The sequence below is a fragment of the Heptranchias perlo genome, chromosome 22, assembly GCF_035084215.1.
Source record: "Heptranchias perlo isolate sHepPer1 chromosome 22, sHepPer1.hap1, whole genome shotgun sequence".
Taxonomy (NCBI): Eukaryota; Metazoa; Chordata; class Chondrichthyes; order Hexanchiformes; family Hexanchidae; genus Heptranchias; species Heptranchias perlo.
In genome coordinates this window covers 37,186,167-37,206,185 of record NC_090346.1, presented here as the reverse complement: position 1 = coordinate 37,206,185, position 20,019 = coordinate 37,186,167, and the positions used below count along the sequence as shown (strand labels likewise).

General features: G+C 41.1%; 2 protein-coding genes across 4 annotated transcripts in view; one reads left to right on the top strand and one right to left on the bottom strand.

Moving 5' to 3' along the window:
• LOC137340660 (bromodomain-containing protein 8-like) overlaps positions 1 to 14,650 on the bottom strand; it is an 86,132-nt gene extending 71,482 nt beyond the window's left edge. For 2 of the 3 annotated variants that reach the window (XM_068003286.1, XM_068003283.1), the window contains exons 1-8: positions 14,617 to 14,650; positions 8,129 to 8,225; positions 6,880 to 6,949; positions 6,281 to 6,330; positions 6,060 to 6,182; positions 3,897 to 3,977; positions 3,668 to 3,732; positions 1,712 to 1,845 (exon numbers count right to left, since the gene is read on the bottom strand). In XM_068003286.1, the coding sequence (XP_067859387.1) occupies positions 1,712 to 1,845; positions 3,668 to 3,732; positions 3,897 to 3,977; positions 6,060 to 6,182; positions 6,281 to 6,330; positions 6,880 to 6,949; positions 8,129 to 8,225; positions 14,617 to 14,638 (642 nt within the window). In that variant the 5' untranslated portion in view covers positions 14,639 to 14,650. The remainder of the gene's footprint in view (positions 1 to 1,711; positions 1,846 to 3,667; positions 3,733 to 3,896; positions 3,978 to 6,059; positions 6,183 to 6,280; positions 6,331 to 6,879; positions 6,950 to 8,128; positions 8,226 to 14,616) is intronic. The other variant, XM_068003285.1, reaches the window with a different exon arrangement.
• Positions 14,651 to 19,815: 5,165 nt separating this feature from the next.
• The window catches only part of cfap70 (cilia and flagella associated protein 70), a 111,580-nt gene continuing 111,376 nt past the window's right edge, over positions 19,816 to 20,019 (top strand). Inside the window, exon 1 of the mRNA XM_068003735.1 lies at positions 19,816 to 19,867. Within this exon, the coding sequence (XP_067859836.1) occupies positions 19,837 to 19,867 (31 nt within the window). The 5' untranslated portion in view covers positions 19,816 to 19,836. The remainder of the gene's footprint in view (positions 19,868 to 20,019) is intronic.

The following is a 20,019-nucleotide window of genomic DNA, read 5'->3' as shown; positions in this document are numbered from 1 at the left end:
TGGGTCAAAAACTAGGGGTAAATGTTTCCAACATGCAATGCCATTAATATTCAAACAACCCAATGGCAGTAATGCCTGTCAGGAAACTGACAGAATCGGATCAGCCACCCGGTTTACAGCCCATCCGATTTTACTTTCCACTGACAAATGGAAAGTAAAATCAGGAGGGTGTGAAAAGGGAGGCTGATCCTGTCAGTTTCCTGCCAGATGGGTTAGGTTAAAATTACCCCCAATATTTTCATTTTATAGTATTGTTTATGTGCTTCAAATCCAAATGATTTCTGCAAATTACTGTTTCCATAAGCACAAAAATCTGGGGATTGTGCTTCAGGATGTGCTTAATTTGCTTTTTTCTCCCCCCACAATGCTAAAAACTATTAAATACTCAATAAATAGCCTTTTCAAAAACAACTGGCACAATAAATGGAATGAACAGATGTCAAGTGCCAGTGACATTAGAATATTACAAGACACTAAGAATATGAAATTTCTTTTCAGGTATCAGTCAACATTAGCAAAGTCTGAAATATTGTAATATCCCATTTACAATACGTTGGTGCCAGTAAAGAACTGAACAGTCTCATATAGGTGGAGAAACAGTTAATTGAAATGTAATATTTGATTTATTTTGATAATTATATCTAGTGTCAAAAGAACTCAAATTTTGAAATTTAGGGTTTTCTATACTTACCAAAGGGCACATCAATCAGAAGTATTAAGCCAGCCAATCACAATATTAGATTTTAATTGAGCAGTGCACCAAGTGTTCTAATAAATATGTCAGCATATTCAGTGCTGATGTGGATAACAGAGCAACTGGCCTTTAAACCTCTAAGTCCAAACTTTCTGTTTATCACACTTTCATCATCACTGTCGATTGGTTCGAAGTAAAACAGCAGCAAATTAAAACTGAAGTAGTAGGGAACACAAATCAACAGCAAAAAAAAGTGACTGGTAAACTACCAATTAGAAACTAAAAAAGACTAATGAAAACAACCAATTCTGAATCAGTAGCCAGGTGAACCTACCAATAAGGTAAAGAAAGGCAAACCAATCAAATCACTGAAAATGCTTATAAAAAATATTTTTATGTGACATTTCACTCACAATGATTTCTAAATCAAAATAAGGATTTAAACAAAAGTATCAAAACATTTCACATTTCACAATGGCATGATTACATTTACTCAACAAATTGTCTTTTGTGTATTTCAATACATTCATTAATATTTTTACTTCAAGGCCTCAGCATCTGCCAAAAGCCTGGGTTTGGACTTGACATCTTGCTTAGAGTTGTGACTGTCAGCTGAAGGTAAATCCTGAAGTGTGAGCACATGTAATGTGCACATTTTCTCAGGATGCAACAGTAACATTTAGTCAGCCCAACTGTTCCAATGTTTCTCTTCAGCTTCCAGCAATATCTACTTTGGGTGTTTATTAGAACCAGTAGAAGAAGGGACAAAAGCAAGCACCAATAATAGCAGTTGATGAACCCACATGGTTTTGATCTAAACGCCTAAGAATACATTTTTTAATTGTGTATGTATGCTTCTTCATTAACTACAGCTCTTTAGACTATTATAGTCTCTCTTTTTATGTGAATTAATTTCATAAAACTGAATTTAAACATCCGAAGAACAAAATACATTTGGGTCACAGCACAGAGGCAAACTGAACAAGCATCGCAAAGGGAAGATAGTCTCATACATACACTAGTGTGGCTCTCCTCACTCGCCTGTGGTGTATCTGTCACAGAGTAGTCTATTCCAGGAGAACTTGACTCCAGTGGGGACCGGATGGTCAGGCTGATCAGTCTTTTAGGAGCATTTTTTGCGGCTTGACGGGCTGCAACAAACAAAACAGTTTGATGATTTTCTTTAAACAAGTAAATTCATTAGTAAGCTTTTTAAAAAACAGTAGCTATATTATCATTTGTCTACTTTTCGATTGTCTTCGTACTTACACCATACTCCATTGAGTGGAAACTACAACAGCCACATGATGTACCCACATTAATTTTAAGGCGTCAATTTAATTGGTGAGAAAGGGTAGATCGACATGCAGAATGAGCACAGATATAAATAACATTGCCACAACTGTGAAATATCAATTCAGAAAGGGATAAGCATCAACTGTACAGATTATTAAAACTCAAAAGCATGCATCAGTTGCTAATTGTACCACATAATGAGCCAGTGAGTTATACAGACCAGGAATGTCCTAGGTTTGATCCCTGGTCTGTGCTAACTTAGCTGATCTCAGCTGAACTAGTGCAAATATGACTCAATGTGGTGAAATGCTGGGGTTCCACTCAATGTGGTGAAATGCTGGGGTTCCACTCCTGATGTCTACCCAATAATCTATGCATCTGATGGGGTGACTCTGTTTCGACTCAATGGCCGAGTGCAAACCTGAAGAATGGAACTTGGGGCAGGTATCAGAAAAAAGCTACCACTATCAAAACAAATCTCAAAGAAAATCACTATCAAACTCCAAAAATCTCAGTTACGCCAATATCAGGTGACTTTGGGCCAAGTAAAGGAGCCCACTCTACTGTATCGGGAGTGTTTTTCAGCTCACCTCTGGTTCTCAAAGCTCAGTTCAAAATGAATCGAAATAAAAATTGTAATGCAACTTATGATTCTGCAACGTGAGTTTCAGGACTATAATACATTTATATCCTGTAACCACTGCGTCCTCCTTGCACCCCCAATAACTTCGTCACGTGCCTGCCCGCCCACCACACTCCCCCCACCCCGCCCCCGGTTTGGGAACCTGTTTTAACTAAAGCCTCTCTTCCCGATTGCGTTCTGATACTGTTGGCGCTCGTTCTTTGGATCCTCCACTTTTACTGAAGCACAGGAAGCAACTCAACCATCTATTATGAAATGTTTAACCAGGACATCAGGAGAACTCCCAGCTTTTCTTCAAATAGAACTATGAGATTTTTTTTTTACATCCAGCTGAATGGGCATATAGGACCTCAGTTTAATGTTTCACCTGGAAGTCAGCACCTCTGACAAAATGCAGCACTCCTTCAGTGCTGCACTGACATGTCAGCCTAGATTATGTGTCCAAATCCTGGAGTGGGGCTTGAATGCTCCTCTTAACCGTCTTTGTTCCAATGTGAAGAGACCCAGTTTCTCTAGCCTCTCCTCAAAACTAAAGCCTCGCATGCCTGGTATCATCTTAGTGAATTTCAAGTAAAAACGTAATTAAGGCATTAAAAAACATAAAATTTTCGACTGATAAACATTCTATGGATAAATTTAATCATGCTATTGTGAAATATATCATTTGCCATTTTTAATTTTGGTTACACCCTTATTTTGGACATTAGAAGTTTCAATTACTGAGGGGAAAAACACAGATGAAAAAAAATTCAAAGCATTGAGAGAATTTTGGAAATTCAGTGATCAGATTGCACAAAATGATGCGTTTACATAGGTGTTTTCCATTACAAATATGGATACAGGAATTTATGATAGAAAAACTTTACATAAAAAGTGTGACAAAAATTAGACAAAAGTCAAATGGTGCAGACAAGAAGTCAAATGGTGCAGATACACATGATTTTTAATATTTCTATATGACACACCTGTGATAGATAATTGATACCTGAGCAATAAATCTATCATGAAAATTTGAATTCATAAGTGGTTCATACCTTGATAAGCACTTTCTGTTGCACGTCTCTTCATGTCAGCCTCCTCTTCCTCTTGTTTCTTCTTTCTATAAAAAAGGGCAAAAAGCTAAGATCCCAGTTTTATAAAATAACTATAATTCACATGGGGGATCTCCATGCAGGAAATGCAAATATTCTGACTTTGACTGCTAGATCATAAAATTAATACTTGCTCATTGTTTCATTTTAAAAAAATATTTTCCATACTTACACAGTGATATCATTCCAAGTTTCCTGAAGTTTACCATCTACATGACCAGCCTGGATCAGCTCTGCTTCTCTCTTCACCTTTCTAAGGAATCCAAATTTAAACATGAATTAAAAGTCTGTTGCAAGTTTGAAGCTGATTAGTGTTTAGTACTGACACTTTCAACCACTTAACGATGCAGGACTATTAGTTATTAACTCTCATCATTGCTCACAATGCACAGCTGCAGGAATCCAAACAACCAGAAAACATAAACTTTGCTACAATCGTGTGGGACAGGCTGGATGGACCAGTAGCTCTTTTCCTGCCTGTCATTTTCGTATGCACTAGCATGCCACTCAACACATTTAATACCAACAGCCAATAGAGGGTCAGCTAATCTGGGTACTTAATGAGCATCTCAAAATATTAATATAATTGAGAAAATACTTGTATTTCGCATGTTCCTCACAGAAACATTTTCCACATTTGTGGTCGTGTAATTTCTTGCCATTTATGACTTAAACAGATCCTACAATCTCTTCCAATATGTGGAATTAAAAGAAAAAATTTCATCAAAATTTATTTTCTTTCACCTTCTTAGTTCTTTCCTTACCAATCACTTCTCCTGCTTTTAACTTTTTTTCATGGTTCACAATCAGTTGAATGAAAAATCTTCTTCCACCCAACTATCCAAACAAAACTGAGCAGTTAGTTGATGACAGTCTTTAATTACCCAGATTTGTGGATACCCTGGATTCTATCTCGCTTCTGAGTCAGAAGGCTGCATGTTCAAGTTCCACTTCTGAACTTCAGCATATAAATTAGACCGGTGCTCTAATACAGTACTGAGGGAATTTTGCATGCTATAGATGCCATACTTCAGATGAGGACTGCAGGTTTCATCTGCCTGTTCCAGTGGTTCAGGTGGATGTTACAGATCGATGGTACTATTCAAAGAAAAGTGCCCTCCCCATGTCCTGGCCAAAATTGTTCCCTCAGTCAACGTCACCAAAACATATTAACTCGTCATTCATCTCTTTGCTGTTTGCGAGATCTTTCTGTGTGCAAAATGGCTGCCTACAAAATAATAGTCACTGCATTTCAGAGCAATTCTTATATGTAAAGTGCTTTGAAACATTTCTGAATAGTGTGATAGCAGCTATATAAATATAACTTTTTGTTTATTTATCTGTAGAGAAAGAGTATACTAAAGGCCTACAAACAAAACAACATATTATTTCTAATAGAATAGCTCCTGTTGGTAGGTAATACATCAGCATTGTGATTTAGAGGCATGTAAAACTCATTTTAGGTGTGAAACATAATCCACAGCAAGGTGTACAGATCTTGAGTCTCTGCATCAGCAGCAGCTGAAGGTAACCCGATGAACGATATGTCCAACTAACACATTGACACCATGGGACTCTTATCTTAAAATACCAAAACAACATATACCCACATAAATATCTTCCAATTATCTGCACAAGTTAAAATGCAATAAATAGTGTGTACGAGTTTAAAAACAAGGGTTTTAAAATATTTTACAATGGGTTTTTCAAATATTTAAAATGGTAAGCCTCTTACTTATTCTTGAGGTGTTTTTCTTTATTCCAGGTGAATAACTATTTGTTGACTAAATGTTTTGTCTATTTAGATAAATAGTCAATAGTAACAAGAAAACGTGAAGCAAACCCAAGAAATTCCAGGAATAAGAAGGAAGATGCAAAAAAAAGAAAAAAAATTAAACAAGAATCAAAGGTCAAGAAAGAACTGTTGAAATGGGGAATAAAAGGGAAACAAAGCATTTAAAAAGAAAAATGCTGTTTTTACAGGGAAAGGAATATATAGTCAAAGGGTAATGTTTCAAAAAAGAAAAGAACTCAAAATAGACCCTTCCCCAAGCCCCACTCCTGTGTGGTTACCAGGCAAACAGTGGCCATCTAGATGGAGATTGACTCTTTCTGTACTGACAAAAAAAATGAAGTATTAATGACATATGAAAAATAACTGAGGTAGCTTCTAGAACAAGGCTCAATATCTACGATTAGAGTGCTGAAGGACCACATGACGAACTGTGGTAAAAGCACCAAAATCGCAAATGCTTTTTCCCCTTTTGAATAGAGGCGGATTTGTTTATATCCAGAATTGAACGAATTATGAATAAGTAACTTGTGAAGTCCAGACCTGTATTTCTCCTGAGTCTCTTTAATAAGTTTCTTTAGCTCATCAATTCGCTCAGCAGTGAGCTTGCGAACAATTACATCCTCCACAGTTTCCACAACTTCTCCTTTCTCACCACGCTTCCGTCTGCAAAGAGATTGATGGGGTCATTGCAATTAGGAATCATTATTTTTCAGCAAGTCTTCGTTTACAGATACACATACAGATCTGGATTAAATACTTACTTGGGAGTCTCTGTTGTCTCCAACAGTTCTGAATATTGTGATGCACAATGCTATATAAAAAAAGATCAAAATCATCATCAGCATATAAACAAGTACAAGATCTGAAATAAATATAATGTACACTATGGAAATCTAGACACAGTACATGGATGAGTGTCTCAGTGACAGATAGGCTGAGGCAGGGGTGGAGGTAGGCAATGTTACGGAGGTGGAAGTAGTCGGTCTGTGATGGAGAGTGCACGGGATCATAAACTCAACTTGGGGTCGAATAGGATTCCAAGACGGCAAAGTCCGTTTCAGTTTGAGAAGATGGCCGGGGAGAGGGATGAAATCAGTGGAGATAAAATTATTTTTTTTTAAAAACTGTAGAGTGAATTGTCATTTTTTGCAATCTGATTGGATATTTTCTACTTTGGTGAGAAAATCAATCACAATCAAAAGGCAGAAAAGCACAAACCCGCAGAAATTTAACCAATCAACATAGAAATCACAGTCACAACACAGAGACACAAAAGTAAAAAACTAAATAAACTTTTCCAAATGTTACGTTTATTAAAAGATTTCTTCCTTCATTAAGCTGGCAGAAAATGAACTCTTGCCTTTTGTGAAAACCAGTCTGGTGGGCGTCCAGGTTCTGCAAAAGGTTTGATTGCCCTGCTAACCGATACCCTGCGAGAGCAGACAGACAAATCATTGTAGGCTCCACATCAATAACCTGCAGCAGAACTAACAACACTTTCAAATTACCCATCCATAAACCTTGCAATTGCTTTTCAAAAAATGTTGGTGCTCAAAGTAGGAATGTTATTGATTTGATCAGGCAACCGACATCAGAACCAAGAAATTCTTGATCAAGTATAGTACAGATTAAATAAAAAGTAAAGGTTCTTTACTGTTGTTCCAATAGTGTGCTATACATGCAACTTCAGTACAGCATCCCCTATTGTATCATTGTGTAGTACGCCACACAATTTTCTTGACTTCTCAAAGTGAGTTTACCAATTTAGTGGGCCATGTCCATTACAAGCTGGTCTGAAACTGCCTAAGCTCATTCCTGCAAGAGCCTTACAACTGGCACAGAGGTGTCTTTCATCTCATCAGTCTGGGACAGATTCAAAACCAGGTAACCAAGTAGAAAGGACAGTTTGCCAACTCCCCAACCAATCTTCACAATTGTTTGCTGAAAGGATGCACAGCAGCCTGCTTTAAGGTTTCTATTCTAATGGTCAAGTACATTCTCTGATTTTTTGATCTTATTCACTGAGGAAGCACCTGCCTCCACTCCTCATTTGTACACAAAATGTCTATTCTCAGTCTGCTTCTAATAAACATGGCACGAAAAAGTGTCAGTACAATTGTCTCCCTTTATATAATTAAAATTATTGGGTAATGCAGACGATGACTGTGATGACCCTTAAAACAAATTTTTTTGTGCCCTCCCCCTATTTGAACTCTACTTTCTAAACCCAATTTTACTACAGGCCTGTTTGTTTCATCTCATTTTTCTTCTCTACAATATAATCTCAATGTATAATGAAAATATATTGCGATTAAAATGCCGCAACATTCTTTTCATATAAACTCAAATGGCCGATTAACAGAGCTTTGATACACTGAAGCTGGCTCTTTCAAGTTTCAAAGATTCAATATACCTCATATACCTACAATGCTGACTGTAACATCTCGTGTTCACCTGCCTTCTGAATTTCTTAATGAATCTTCAGGACAAAATCTTAGTTGTGTTTATATATATATATAAAATTTTTCATCAGATTGAAATGTGAAGCAGTTAAGCAAAACCTACACCATTAAAAGTTGTCCACAGTTGCACTCAGTATTGTCACTTACCAGTTTTGGTCTCCACTCCGCATCACTGAAGATGCCAAACATAGCTTCTCGCGGATAGACCATGGTTCAGTAGGGCCAGTACTCAGCAATTTGTGCTCTTTGAAAGAAAAAGAGAAAGAGAGTCCAAAATTATCAGCCGTCAGGAGAGATAAGACAGGATAAAACTGAGGTAGTACTGCTTCCAAATTCATAGCAATTACTAATCACATTCTGGTACCTCAACAGTTTCGATATTTTGACATTATAGCTTAGGCTTAAATTATCCAGTACAGATGCAAGTACAAATCAACACAATAAGAAAACATAATGGACCTGATAGCGCTTTTCGTTAGACTTGCACTTGCCCATAGACTTTCCATGGGGTTTTGCACAGCAAGTTGTTGTCAGCGGGAGATCCAAACAGCGCGGCATCCTCTATGGAGCAAACAACTGTGTGTCTCCTTAACCAATCAGATTGAAGAATTGTTAATGAACAGCGCAGAGTCTGAACCAGGAAGTGTAAGTTAGAATAGTGAATTCAATGTCAAATCAGGAACAGAAAGTGAAATAAAGAGAGGGAAAGAAAGATTGGATTGAGAGAGATAAGAGACAGAAAGAAAAAGTTTTTAAAAATTATTTAAATTTTAAAAAAAATCTCCAAGAATTAAAAAAAGTTAACTTTCAGTGCCAGAGAGGTTGTTTGGCAGTATTTAAGACTTATCACACGTTAGAAGGGTGCTTCGACTGGAATGGACACGCCCTAACTTTTGGTGGCGAGTTTAGACTGTATGTATGATGTCTATGTATGATGTCAGTACAGGAACTTCACGCCATTCAATACATTTGAATGGGAAGCCAGACGGTAAGATGCCATTTTCGCGCAGCTTACGGAGGAGCAGCGCAACTCGGTCAGCACCTTCCGAATTTTTGCGTTTAACTGCGCATCTCCGCTCGCCGGAAGTTGCTGTTCGATTTGCGCCTAAATAACAGTGAGCGCTATTAGCCTCACCATTATTTTCACAGCAAAATCTGGGCCATTGGGTGGGAAATATAGCCACCATTACAACTAGCACATTCAGCATATACAACAGTACTGCAGGTGGCCTGAGAAGAAAGTTTAAAAATGTTGCAAGACCAGATTTATATTTAACAATGAAGAGAAACTGCAGAAGTTATGAACAATTTCAACGTCCACATTTGCCACAATAGCAATAAGATCACTCAAACTTTTGCCCCAAATATCACTTATAAAACTTTGCTAATTGATTTCCTTTGATGTTACTCACAGACTTGAGTAGAAACAAAATGTTGTCACTGCTTATCTTCCACTCTCTAATTCTTTCTCTTTCTGCCTTTCCCTTTCAGAGTTTATCATCATCTTTCTCTACCTGTTTACATGACTCTTGCTTTCTCTCATTGTTATCTCTATGCATGATTCTCTGTTTGGCACATGTTCCCTACCTCGCTCTGTATTATGTGCGCTTCCCTTCCTCTCCCTAGTTCCCTCTCCCTTTAATCCCATGGACTTCAATTCTGCAGACAAGTCTATTATGTTAAACAAATTATTAGAGGTGACTGACAAGGCCAAAGAGCAGCAAAAATAATTTTATATGTACTTACATAGTAGAAAAGTCACCCGGTCCGGATGGGATACATCCGAGGTTGTCGAGGGAAGGATGGAAATGGAGGGAGGCTCTGGCCACAATCTTACAATCCTCCTTAGATATGCGAGTGCTGCCAGAGGACTGGAGGATTGCAAATGTTACACCTCTGTTCAAAAGAGGAGGGGGATAAACTCAGCAACTACAGGCCAGTTAGCCTAACGTTGATGGTGGGGAAACTTTTAGAGACAATAATCCAGGACAAAATTAATTGGCACTTGGTAAAATATGGGTCAATAAATGAAAGCCAGCAGGGATTCGTTAGAGGCAAAACGTGTTTGACTAACTTGATTGAGTTCTTTGATGAAGTAACGGAGAGGGTTGATGAGGGTAGTACGGTTGATGCTGTGTATATGGACTTTCAAAAGGCGTTTGATAAAGTACCACATAATAGACTTGTTAGCAAAATTGAAGCCCACGGGATTAAAGGGCCAGTGGCAGCGTGGATACGAAATTGGCTAACGGACAGAAAGCAGATAGTGGTGCATGGTTGTTTTTCAGACTGGAGGGAAGTGTGCAGTATTGTCCCCCAGGGGTTGGTGTTGGGACCACTGCTCTGTTTGATATTTATCAATGACCTGGATATACAGGACATAATTTCAAAGTTTGCAGCTAATACGAAACTCAGAAATATAGTAAACAGTGGCGAGGATAGTAACAGACTTCAGGAGGACAGACAGACTGGGCAGAGACGTGGCAGATGAAATTTAACGCAGAGAACTGTGAAGTGATTCATTTTGGTAGGAAGAATGAGGAGAGGCCACACGGACTGCAGCAGTTCAAGAAGGCGGCTCATCACCATCTTCTCAAAGGCAATTAGGGATAGGCAATAAATGCTTGCTTTGCCCGCGACGCCCACATCTCATGGATGAATAAAAGGCAATATAAACTAAATGGTACAATTTTAAAATCGATGCAGGAACAGAGACCTGAGGGTGTACGTATATAAGTCTTTATACGGAACAAGTTGAGAAGGTTGTTAAAAAGGCATATGGGATCCTTGGCTTTATAAATAGAGGATGAGAGTACAAAAGCAAGGAAGTTATGCTAAACCTTTATAAAACACTGGTTAGGCCCCTGTTGGGAGTATTGTGGCCAATTCCAGGCACCACTCTTTAGAAAGAATGTTAAGGCCTTAGAGAGGATGCAGAGAAGATTTACCACAATGAAATGAAATGGATGAAAGACTTGTTATGTGGAGAGACTAGAGAAATTGGGGTTGTTCTCCTTTAGAGCAGAGAAGGTTAAGGGGAGATTTGACAGTGGTGTTCAAATTCATGAAGGGTTTTGATAGAGTGAATAAGGAGAAACTGTTTCCAGTGGTAGAAGGGTCAGTAACCAGAGGACACAGATTTAATCTAATTGGCAAAAGAACTAGAGGCAACATGAGGAAAAAAAATTTTAGGCAGTGAGTTATGATAAACTGGAATGCACTGCCTGAAAGGATGGTGAAAGCAGATTCAATAATATCTTTCAAAAGGGAATTGGATAAATACTTGAAGGGGAGAAAATAGCAGAGCGATGGGGAAAGAGCAGGGGAGTAGGACTAATTGGATAGCGCTGTCAAAGAGCCGGCATAGGCACAACAGGCCAAATGGCCTCCTTCTGTGCTGTATCATTCCGTAATGATGGAAAAAACTGTTGCTGCTAATCTGCAAGAATTGGCATTAAAAAAAAATTCAATGGTAATTAAAAATAAGTATCTCCAATAAAATTGCTCATGAATCAAAGTATATAAAAATAGTGCTCCTCACTTAAATCTGTTGGGTCTCAATTACTTTATAATATATGATGCCCCATTACTCAGAGGTTTTATAAGAACACAGGTGTTATGCCAAGTATTATTACCAGGGTCAATGATTTATCAGCATTGGGGGTGGGCCTGCGATTTGAGGGGAGTGGAAAGGGGGCCACCGGACCAGATGACATGTCTACTTTGAGTGCTGTCAACCTCTTTATCTATTTTTAATGCTACCCATTTCTCGACTACTTCCTCCTTGACAGTGACATTGGCAGCAACCTCTTCTTTTGTGAAGACAGATGCAAAATACTCACTCAGTACCTCAGCTATGCCCTTTGCCTCCACAAGATGATCGCCTTTTGGGTCCCTAATCAGCCCCACCCTTTTGACTATCCTTTTACTTTTTATATGTTCATAACCGACTTTCGTGTTCCCTTTTAGGATACCCACTAATCTATTCTCATATACTGTCTTTACCCCTCCTTATTTCCTTTTTCAGTTCTCTTTTGCACTTTCTGGATTTAGCTTGGTTCTCGACTGCATTATGAACTTGACATTTATCATAAGCCTTCTTTGTCTGTTTCATCACAGCAAGAGGGAGCTTTACTCTGTATCTGTCTATAATATAGCTGGCCTGGGACCAGCTATTGCATACATGTGATTTTTTTAAAATTCGTTCATGAGATGTGGGCGTCGCTGGCGAGGCCGGCATTCATTGCCCATCCCTAATTGCCCTTGAGTAGGTGGTGGTGAGCTGCCTTCTTGAACCGCTGCAGTCCGTGTGGTGACGGTTCTCCCACAGTGCTGTTAGGAAGGGAGTTCCAGGATTTTGACCCGCGACGATAAAGGAATGGCGATATATTTCCAAGTCAGGATGGCGTGTGACTTGGAGGGGAACGTGCAGGTGGTGTTGTTCCCATGTACCTGCTGCTCTTGTCCTTCTAGGTGGTAGAGGTCGCGGGTTTGGGAGGTGCTGTCGAAGAAGCCTTGGCGAGTTGCTGCAGTGCATCGTGTGGATGGTATACACTGCAGCCACTGTGCGCCGGTGGTGAAGGGAGTGAATGTTTAGGGTGGTGGATGGGGTGCCAATCAAGCGGGCTGCTTTGTCCTGGATGGTGTCGAGCTTCTTAAGTGTTGTTGGAGCTGCATTCATCCAGGCAAGTGGAGAGTATTCCATCACACTCCTGACTTGTGCCTTGTAGATGGTGGAAAGGCTTTGGGGAGTTAGGAAGTGAGTCACTCGCCACAGAATACCCAGCCTCTGACCTGCTCTTGTAGCCACAGTTTTTATATGGCTGGTCCAGTTAAGTTTCTGGTCAGTGGTGACCCCCAGGATGTTGATGGTGGGGTTTCAGCGATGATAATTCCGTTGAATGTCAACGGGATGTGGTTAGACTCTCTCTTGTTGGAGATGGCCATTGCCTGGCACTTGTCTGGCGCAAATGTTACTTGCCACTTATGAGCCCAAGCCTGGATGTTGTCCAGGTCTTGCTGCAAGCGGGCTCTGACTGCTTCATTATCTGAGGGGTTGTGAATGGAACTGAACACTGTGCAATCATCAGCGAACATCCCCATTTCTGACCTTATGATGGAGGGAAGGTCATTGATGAAGCAGCTGAAGATGGTTGGGGCTAGGACACTGCCCTAAGGAACTCCTGCAGCAATGTCCTGGGGCTGAGATGATTGGCCTCCAACAACCACTACCATCTTCCTTTGTGCTAGGTATGGCTCCAGCCACTGGAATTTCCCCCAATTCCCATTGACTTCAATTTTACCAGGGCTCCTTGGTGCCACACTCTGTCAAATGCTGCCTTGATGCCAAGGGCAGTCACTTTCACCTCACCTCTGGAATTCAGCTCTTTTGTCCATGTTTGGACCAAGGCTGTAATGAGGTCTGGAGCCGAGTGGTCCTGACGGAACCCAAACTGAGCATCGGTGAGCAGGTTATTGGTGAGTAAGTGCCGCTTGATAGAAGGTGTCATTGACAGTGCTATCACTTTGCTAATAATTGAGAGTAGACTGATGGGGCAGTAATTGGCCGGATTAGATTTGTCCTGCTTTTTGTGGACAGGACATACCTGGGCAATTTTCCACATTGTCGGGTAGATGCCAGTGTTGTAGCCATACTGGAACAGTTTGGCTAGAGGCGCGGCTAGATTGAGAGTAGGACTTGAAGGACTGCAACAACTTTAAAGGTTGACAGCATATAATTCGGATGCACTACGGTAGTGTAAGTGTTGTTACTGGGCTTGAATTCCAGAGGCAGGGACTAATAATTCAGAGATCGCGAGTTCAAATCCCACCATAGCAGCTTAAGAAGCTGAATTCAGTTTTAAAATTCTAGAAATAAAAAGCTGTTATCAGTAAAAGTGACCATTGGATTGTCACAAAAACCCAACTGGTTCAAGGAAGGAAAGCTGCCATCCTTACTCTGTTTGGCCTATATGTAAACAATTTTACAACACCAAGTTATAGTCCAGCAATTTTATTGAATTTAAAATAAAATTGCTGGACTATAACTTGGTGTTGTAAAATTGTTTACAATTGTCAACCCCAGTCCATCACCGGCATCTCCACATCATGGCCTATATGTGACTAGCAAGCCACTCAGTTGTATCAAACCACTACAGAAAAAAAATTTGCAACGGTTCACGAAGGCGGCGCACGAAAACCTTCTCAGGGTAACAATGGATGGGCAATAAACGCGGCCTTGCAGCAACGCCCACATCACAAGAATGAATGTTTTAAAAATTAAAATTTATTTCAGCTTGGCTCTTGCTGTTTAACCAGTATCTGAATTGCTACGCGACCATTATCTTATCTATCGGTGCAGATTCAAAACAATCTTGCGGTGAACATCTATAAGCGAAGGGCGAACCACACGGGCATTGTGATCAATAGAAAGAGACTGCGCCAGTCGAGGGTTCATTACTGATCCGCGCTGATCTTCTCCCTTTTGCACGGTCCCAGCTCTTCTTCGGCTCGCCCTTCCCTTAGACCCTCAACCAACCCTCACACTCTTTTTCACATATTAATTCCCATTCCCCTCTCCCCACCCCAATCATCCAACCTCCAAAATAAAACCTTTCTATATCCCCACTACTCACTTCCAGTCCCCGTCGCCATCATCCCAGCAACCACTGCGCGCTACGACCTCTGACCCCCCAGGAAGATTACGAGCTGTTTCCCAAATTTCATAAACTTAAAGCACTGTGCGTTAGGATTCCCCCAGTTAAGAATTTATATAATTTACTGAGGTTTTCCTTTTTTAAAAAATTATTTACACGGAAAGTATAGGCCCTCTGGTATCATATTGCAGCGCACTCAATGAGCTGCACGGAGTTACCAGGCAACAGCCCCGGAACATGGATGAGAAATAACTGGAAGCATTTTTTTTTGCACTGGAGGATGATGGTGGTTCCCAGTACAATACTCATTAAAATTTACACGTTGTATTAAGATTTGACGATGCGTTAAATATTTTGTTAGGTTTCAGTGGCCTATGCATTGGGTGCTCCAACAGTGACTGGCAAATAAGAGCTGTGAATTATAAACTGGTTACTTCCCCACAAGTGCATACATTGTTTACTGTTAAGTACATAATATAACAAGATATTCATATGGGGCCAGATTTTGCCGGGAAAAAAACAGCATCTGAATGAAGCACTTTGTTATTAATGCGCAAATCGGCAAGCAACTTGTACCAAGGAAGAGAAAGCCAGTGAATTGCGAATCGCCGCAAGTTGCTGGCTGATGTGCGCCGCTCCACCGTTAGCTTCGAGAAAACGCCATCTCACGCAGAACCACCCCGTGATTTTCATGAAGTTGCAGCATTTGCACATTAATTGTTGTTGTGCTGAAGACTTGTGCTCCAGAACTAGCCGCGCCTCTAGCCAGACTGTTCTAGTACAGCTACAACACTGGCATCTACCTGACAATGTGGAAAATTGCCCAGGTATGTCCTATTCACAAAAAGCAGGACAAATCTAATCTGACCAATTATCACCCCATCAGTCTACTCTCAATTATCAGCAAAGTGATGGAAGGTGTCTTCGACAGTGCTATCAAGCAGCACTTACTCACCAATAACCTGCTCACCGATGCTCAGTTTGGGTTCTGTCAGGACCACTTGGCTCCAGACCTCATTACAGCCTTGGTCCAAACATGGACAAAAGAGCTGAATTCCAGAGGTGAGGTGAGAGTAACTGTACTTGACATCAAGGCAGCATTTGACGGAGTGTGGCACCAAGGAGCCCTAGTAAAATTGAAGTCAATGGGAATCAGGGGGAAAACTCTCCAGTGGCTGGAGTCATACCTCGCACAAAGGAAGATGGTAGTGGTTGTTGGAGGCCAATCATCTCAACCCCAGGACGTTGCTGCAGGAGTTCCTCAGGGCAGTGTCCTGGGCCCAACCATCTTCAGCTGCTTCATCAATGACCTTCCCTCCATCATAAGGTCAGAAATGGGGAAGTTCGCTGAAGGTCGCACAGTGTTCAGTTCCATTCGCAACCCCTCAGATAATGAAGCAGTCAGAGCCCGCATGCAGCAAGACCTGGACAACATCCAGGCTTGGGCTGATAAGTCGCAAGTAACATTCGCACCAGACAAGTGCCAGGCAATGACAATCTCCAACAAGAGAGAATCTAACCACCTCCCCTTGACATTCAACTGCATTACTATTGCTGAATCCTCCACCATCAACATCCTGGGGGTCACCATTGACCAGAAACTTAACTGGACCAGCCACATAAATAAGAGCAGGTCAGAGGCGAGTGACTTACCTCCTGACTCCCCAAAGCCAGGAGTGTGATGGAATACTCTCCACTTGCCTGGATGAGTGCAGCTCCAACAACACTCAAGAAGCTCAACACCATCCAGGACAAGGCAGCCCGCTTGATTGGCACCCCATCCACCACCCTAAACATTCACCCTCTCCACCACTGGCGCACAGTGGCTGCAATGTGCACCATCCACAGGATGCACTGCAGCAACTCACCAAGGCTTCTTTGACAGCACCTCCCAAACCCACGACCTCTACAACCTAGAAGGGCAAGGGCAGCAGGCACATGGGAACAACACCACCTGCATGTTTCCCTCCAAGTCACACACCATCCCGACTTGGAAATATATCGCTGTTCCTTCATCGTTGCTGGGTCAAAATCCTGGAACTCCGTACCTAACAGCACTTCACCACACGGACTGCAGCGGTTCAAGAAGGCGGCTCACCACCACCTTCTCAAGGGCAATTAGGGATGGGCATATAATGCTGGCCTCGCCAGCGACGCCCACATCCCATGAACAAATGTAAAAAACTTGCCACAGAAAGTTAAGTCCAGTGATTAACAATGTAAATACCCTTTTAATGACAAGATAATTGTTAATGATTGTCAATCAAGGTCTTGCCCAGAAAGTAAATAATTATAAGTGTGGAGTCTCATGCCTTCAGGTAGTGAATTGTTTTAGGAGATTTTAAAAACTTCAAATTTTAATTTTTTTTCTTTCTGTCACTTTTCTCTCTCTTTCTTAATCCAATCTTTCTTTCCCTCACTTTATTTCTCTTTCCGTACCTAATTTGACATTGAATTCACCCACTCTATTTCACCCTTGTTCTCAGCCCTTCCTCTGTTTACTTCTCAATCCTTAAAACTCATTAGTAAAGGAGATACTCTGTTTGTCCCGTTGTTCACCAAGGTCCCAGATGCCCTGACTGCGCTGCTATCAGCTTGCACTTTCAGCAGCTTTGTTGGGCAAAAAATTTTAAAATGTAAATGTACACACATTCAAGTCTAACAAATAGGGCACGCCGTGAGATGCCCCGCTCCAGCAAAATCTGGGCCATCATGGGAATTTGGTGAACAATCAGACAAATAATGTATCTCCTTAACCGAAGAGATTACAGGATTGAGAAAGAAACAGAGGAAGGATTGAGAAGGAGGGTGAATTAGAGTGGGTGAATTCAATGTCAAATCAGGTACAGAAAGAGAAATAAAGAGAGGGAAAGAAAAATTCAATTAAGAGAGAGAAAAAAGACAGAAAGGAAAAGGAAAAGGAAAAAAATGCAAAACTTTAAAATTTGACATTTAAAACATCTCCAACAACAATTTCCAACCTGAAGGAATAAGATGCCACACTTAGAATTGTTTACTTTCTGGGCAATTATCATGTCATTAAAAGGGTACTTACACTGCTAATTACTAGACTTAACTTTCTGTGGCAAGTTTAATGGGCAATTAATGTGCAAATGCAGCAACTTCATGAAAATCACAGGGTGGTTCAGGGTGAGTTACTGTTTTCGGGAAGCTAATGGTGGAGCGGTGCACATCAGTCAGCAACTTGTCGAGGTTCGGAATACAGGAGGTGTCTCCTCCTCGCTGCAAGTTGCTGGTCGATTTGCACATTAATAAGGGCGTGCATCATTCAGACGCCATTATTTTTTCAGCAAAAATCTGGGCCAATAACTTTATATAATGCAAACATTTTAAACACGGTCTCACTATGCTGAATCCATGGTGTCTTTTAATAAGTTATGCTTTCCTTTGTGTCCATTGACTAGATCTCTCAAATTGTTATGCTTGGTTACACTATGGTGGCACTAGTCTGACACTGGTTGCTGCAAAATGTGATTTGCAGGCAGTAAGGCCCCTGTTACATTCTTGTCACCATAAGATAGCTTTGCACAGGCACCTTTACACACAGGCAAAGCTCCGCTCCCAGCCTGTAGATTTTTAATTTGTTGAAAGCGTAGGTGGGAATATCTACTTTCTGAAAGTAATAAAAAAATTTGCTTAAGTTCATAATGTGCTTAGGAAATCACATGGATTCCCTGAATACTTTTTTTAAACACAGCTTTACATCACACTGGAGTTATACACCTAATAATCCAACTTGTATAAGATGGCCCTGATCAAGGGGTTTCACACCATCCCTTTCTGTAGTCACATTACAACATGGCTCTGGTGTTATATTGCTGCAAAACAGAAACCGCTTTGCAATGATGCAACAGTGGCAATAAAACTGCATCCACAACTGGTAAACCTATTGGTTTACAGTTTGCAAGTATGCTTTTTGTAATAAAACCCATAGACACTGGGTTGCCCCAGTGTCAAAAACAAGCAAAAGTGCCCCCTTTTAAAGGGGCACAACTAATTGAAAATTAATCATAAAAAGCAAAAGAAACTTATCAAATTAAATAATAATACTGCCACCCGTGTCCAATATGCCCTCCAGTCCCTGCGGTACCGACCAGTCATGGAAAGCCTCGAGCGTACCGCCGGACACCGCGTGCTCCTTCATCCAGGGCCACCGAGGCACGGACGGGGCCGGCAGCAGCCAGAGCGACCACCCACATGGGCCTGGTCCAACCTGGGCCTGTGGACAGCCACATTAGCCGGGCACAGAAGCAGACCCACGAGGAGGTGACTCTTGTCCTTCTATTTTCCTTGATGTTGACAACTCTGCATCACTCAGTGGATTAAATTTTTTTTGCTTCTGGTTGCTTATTGCGTCAATTCTAAAAGCAAAATACTGTGGTTTTACAATGAAAGCTGTTCAGTAATTATGGTAAAGTAATGGGCAGAGCATCAAGTTGGCTCTGTCACACTAAACATTTTCTGAATGCGAATAGTCTGTGAGGAATGGGTTCCCTGATTGTATCAGTGTAGAATACAAATGTTAATGATGTGGAGATGCCGGTGATGGACTGGGGTTGACAAATGTAAGGAATCTTACAACACCAGGTTACAGTCCAACAGTTTTATTTGAAAATCACAAGCTTTCGGAGGCTTTCTCCTTCGAAAGCTTGTGATTTTCAAATAAAACTGTTGGACTATAACCTGATGTGGAGATGCCGGTGATGGACTGGGGTTGACAATTGTAAACAATTTTACCACACCAAGTTATAGTCCAGCAATTTTATTTTAAATTCACAAGCTTTCGGAGGCTTCCTCCTTCCTCAGGTGAACGTTGTTGGACTATAACCTGGTGTTGTAAGATTCCTTACAAATGTTAATGGCATCTTAGAAAATCTGTATTCTAAGGTGAAAGGTTTAAACTAGAAGAGTACAATACGCTATTCTGCTGGTAATGCGTGCAATTGCGAGCGCTGTGGAAGTTGTAAAGCTGCTTGTGCTGAAATTAGAATTCAATTTTGCTTCCCTTAGGACTGTTACTTTTGGGGAGGACGGAAGAGGAACAATCAGCGGCTGCTCACGTCACTCCCGCTCCCTGTGCGGTAGCGCGCAGTCCGTTTGGCGTCCCCGCGCAGCAGCACGTCACGGCACAGCTCGTTCTGTCACCCATGGCAACAACGGCACGCTGAGTCCCGAACGATGCTTTCAGACGAAGGGGACAAGGACGGAGGTGAGAGGCAGACATGAAACGTGCTTCGTAAATCGGGCAACGATCGGATGGCGGAGCGGGCGGATGGAAAGAGGGGAGAGAGTTAGAGTGAGGTGGTAGAGGAACCAATGGAGAAACCGCGAAATGGATTGTAATGGTGCATTAATTGAGCT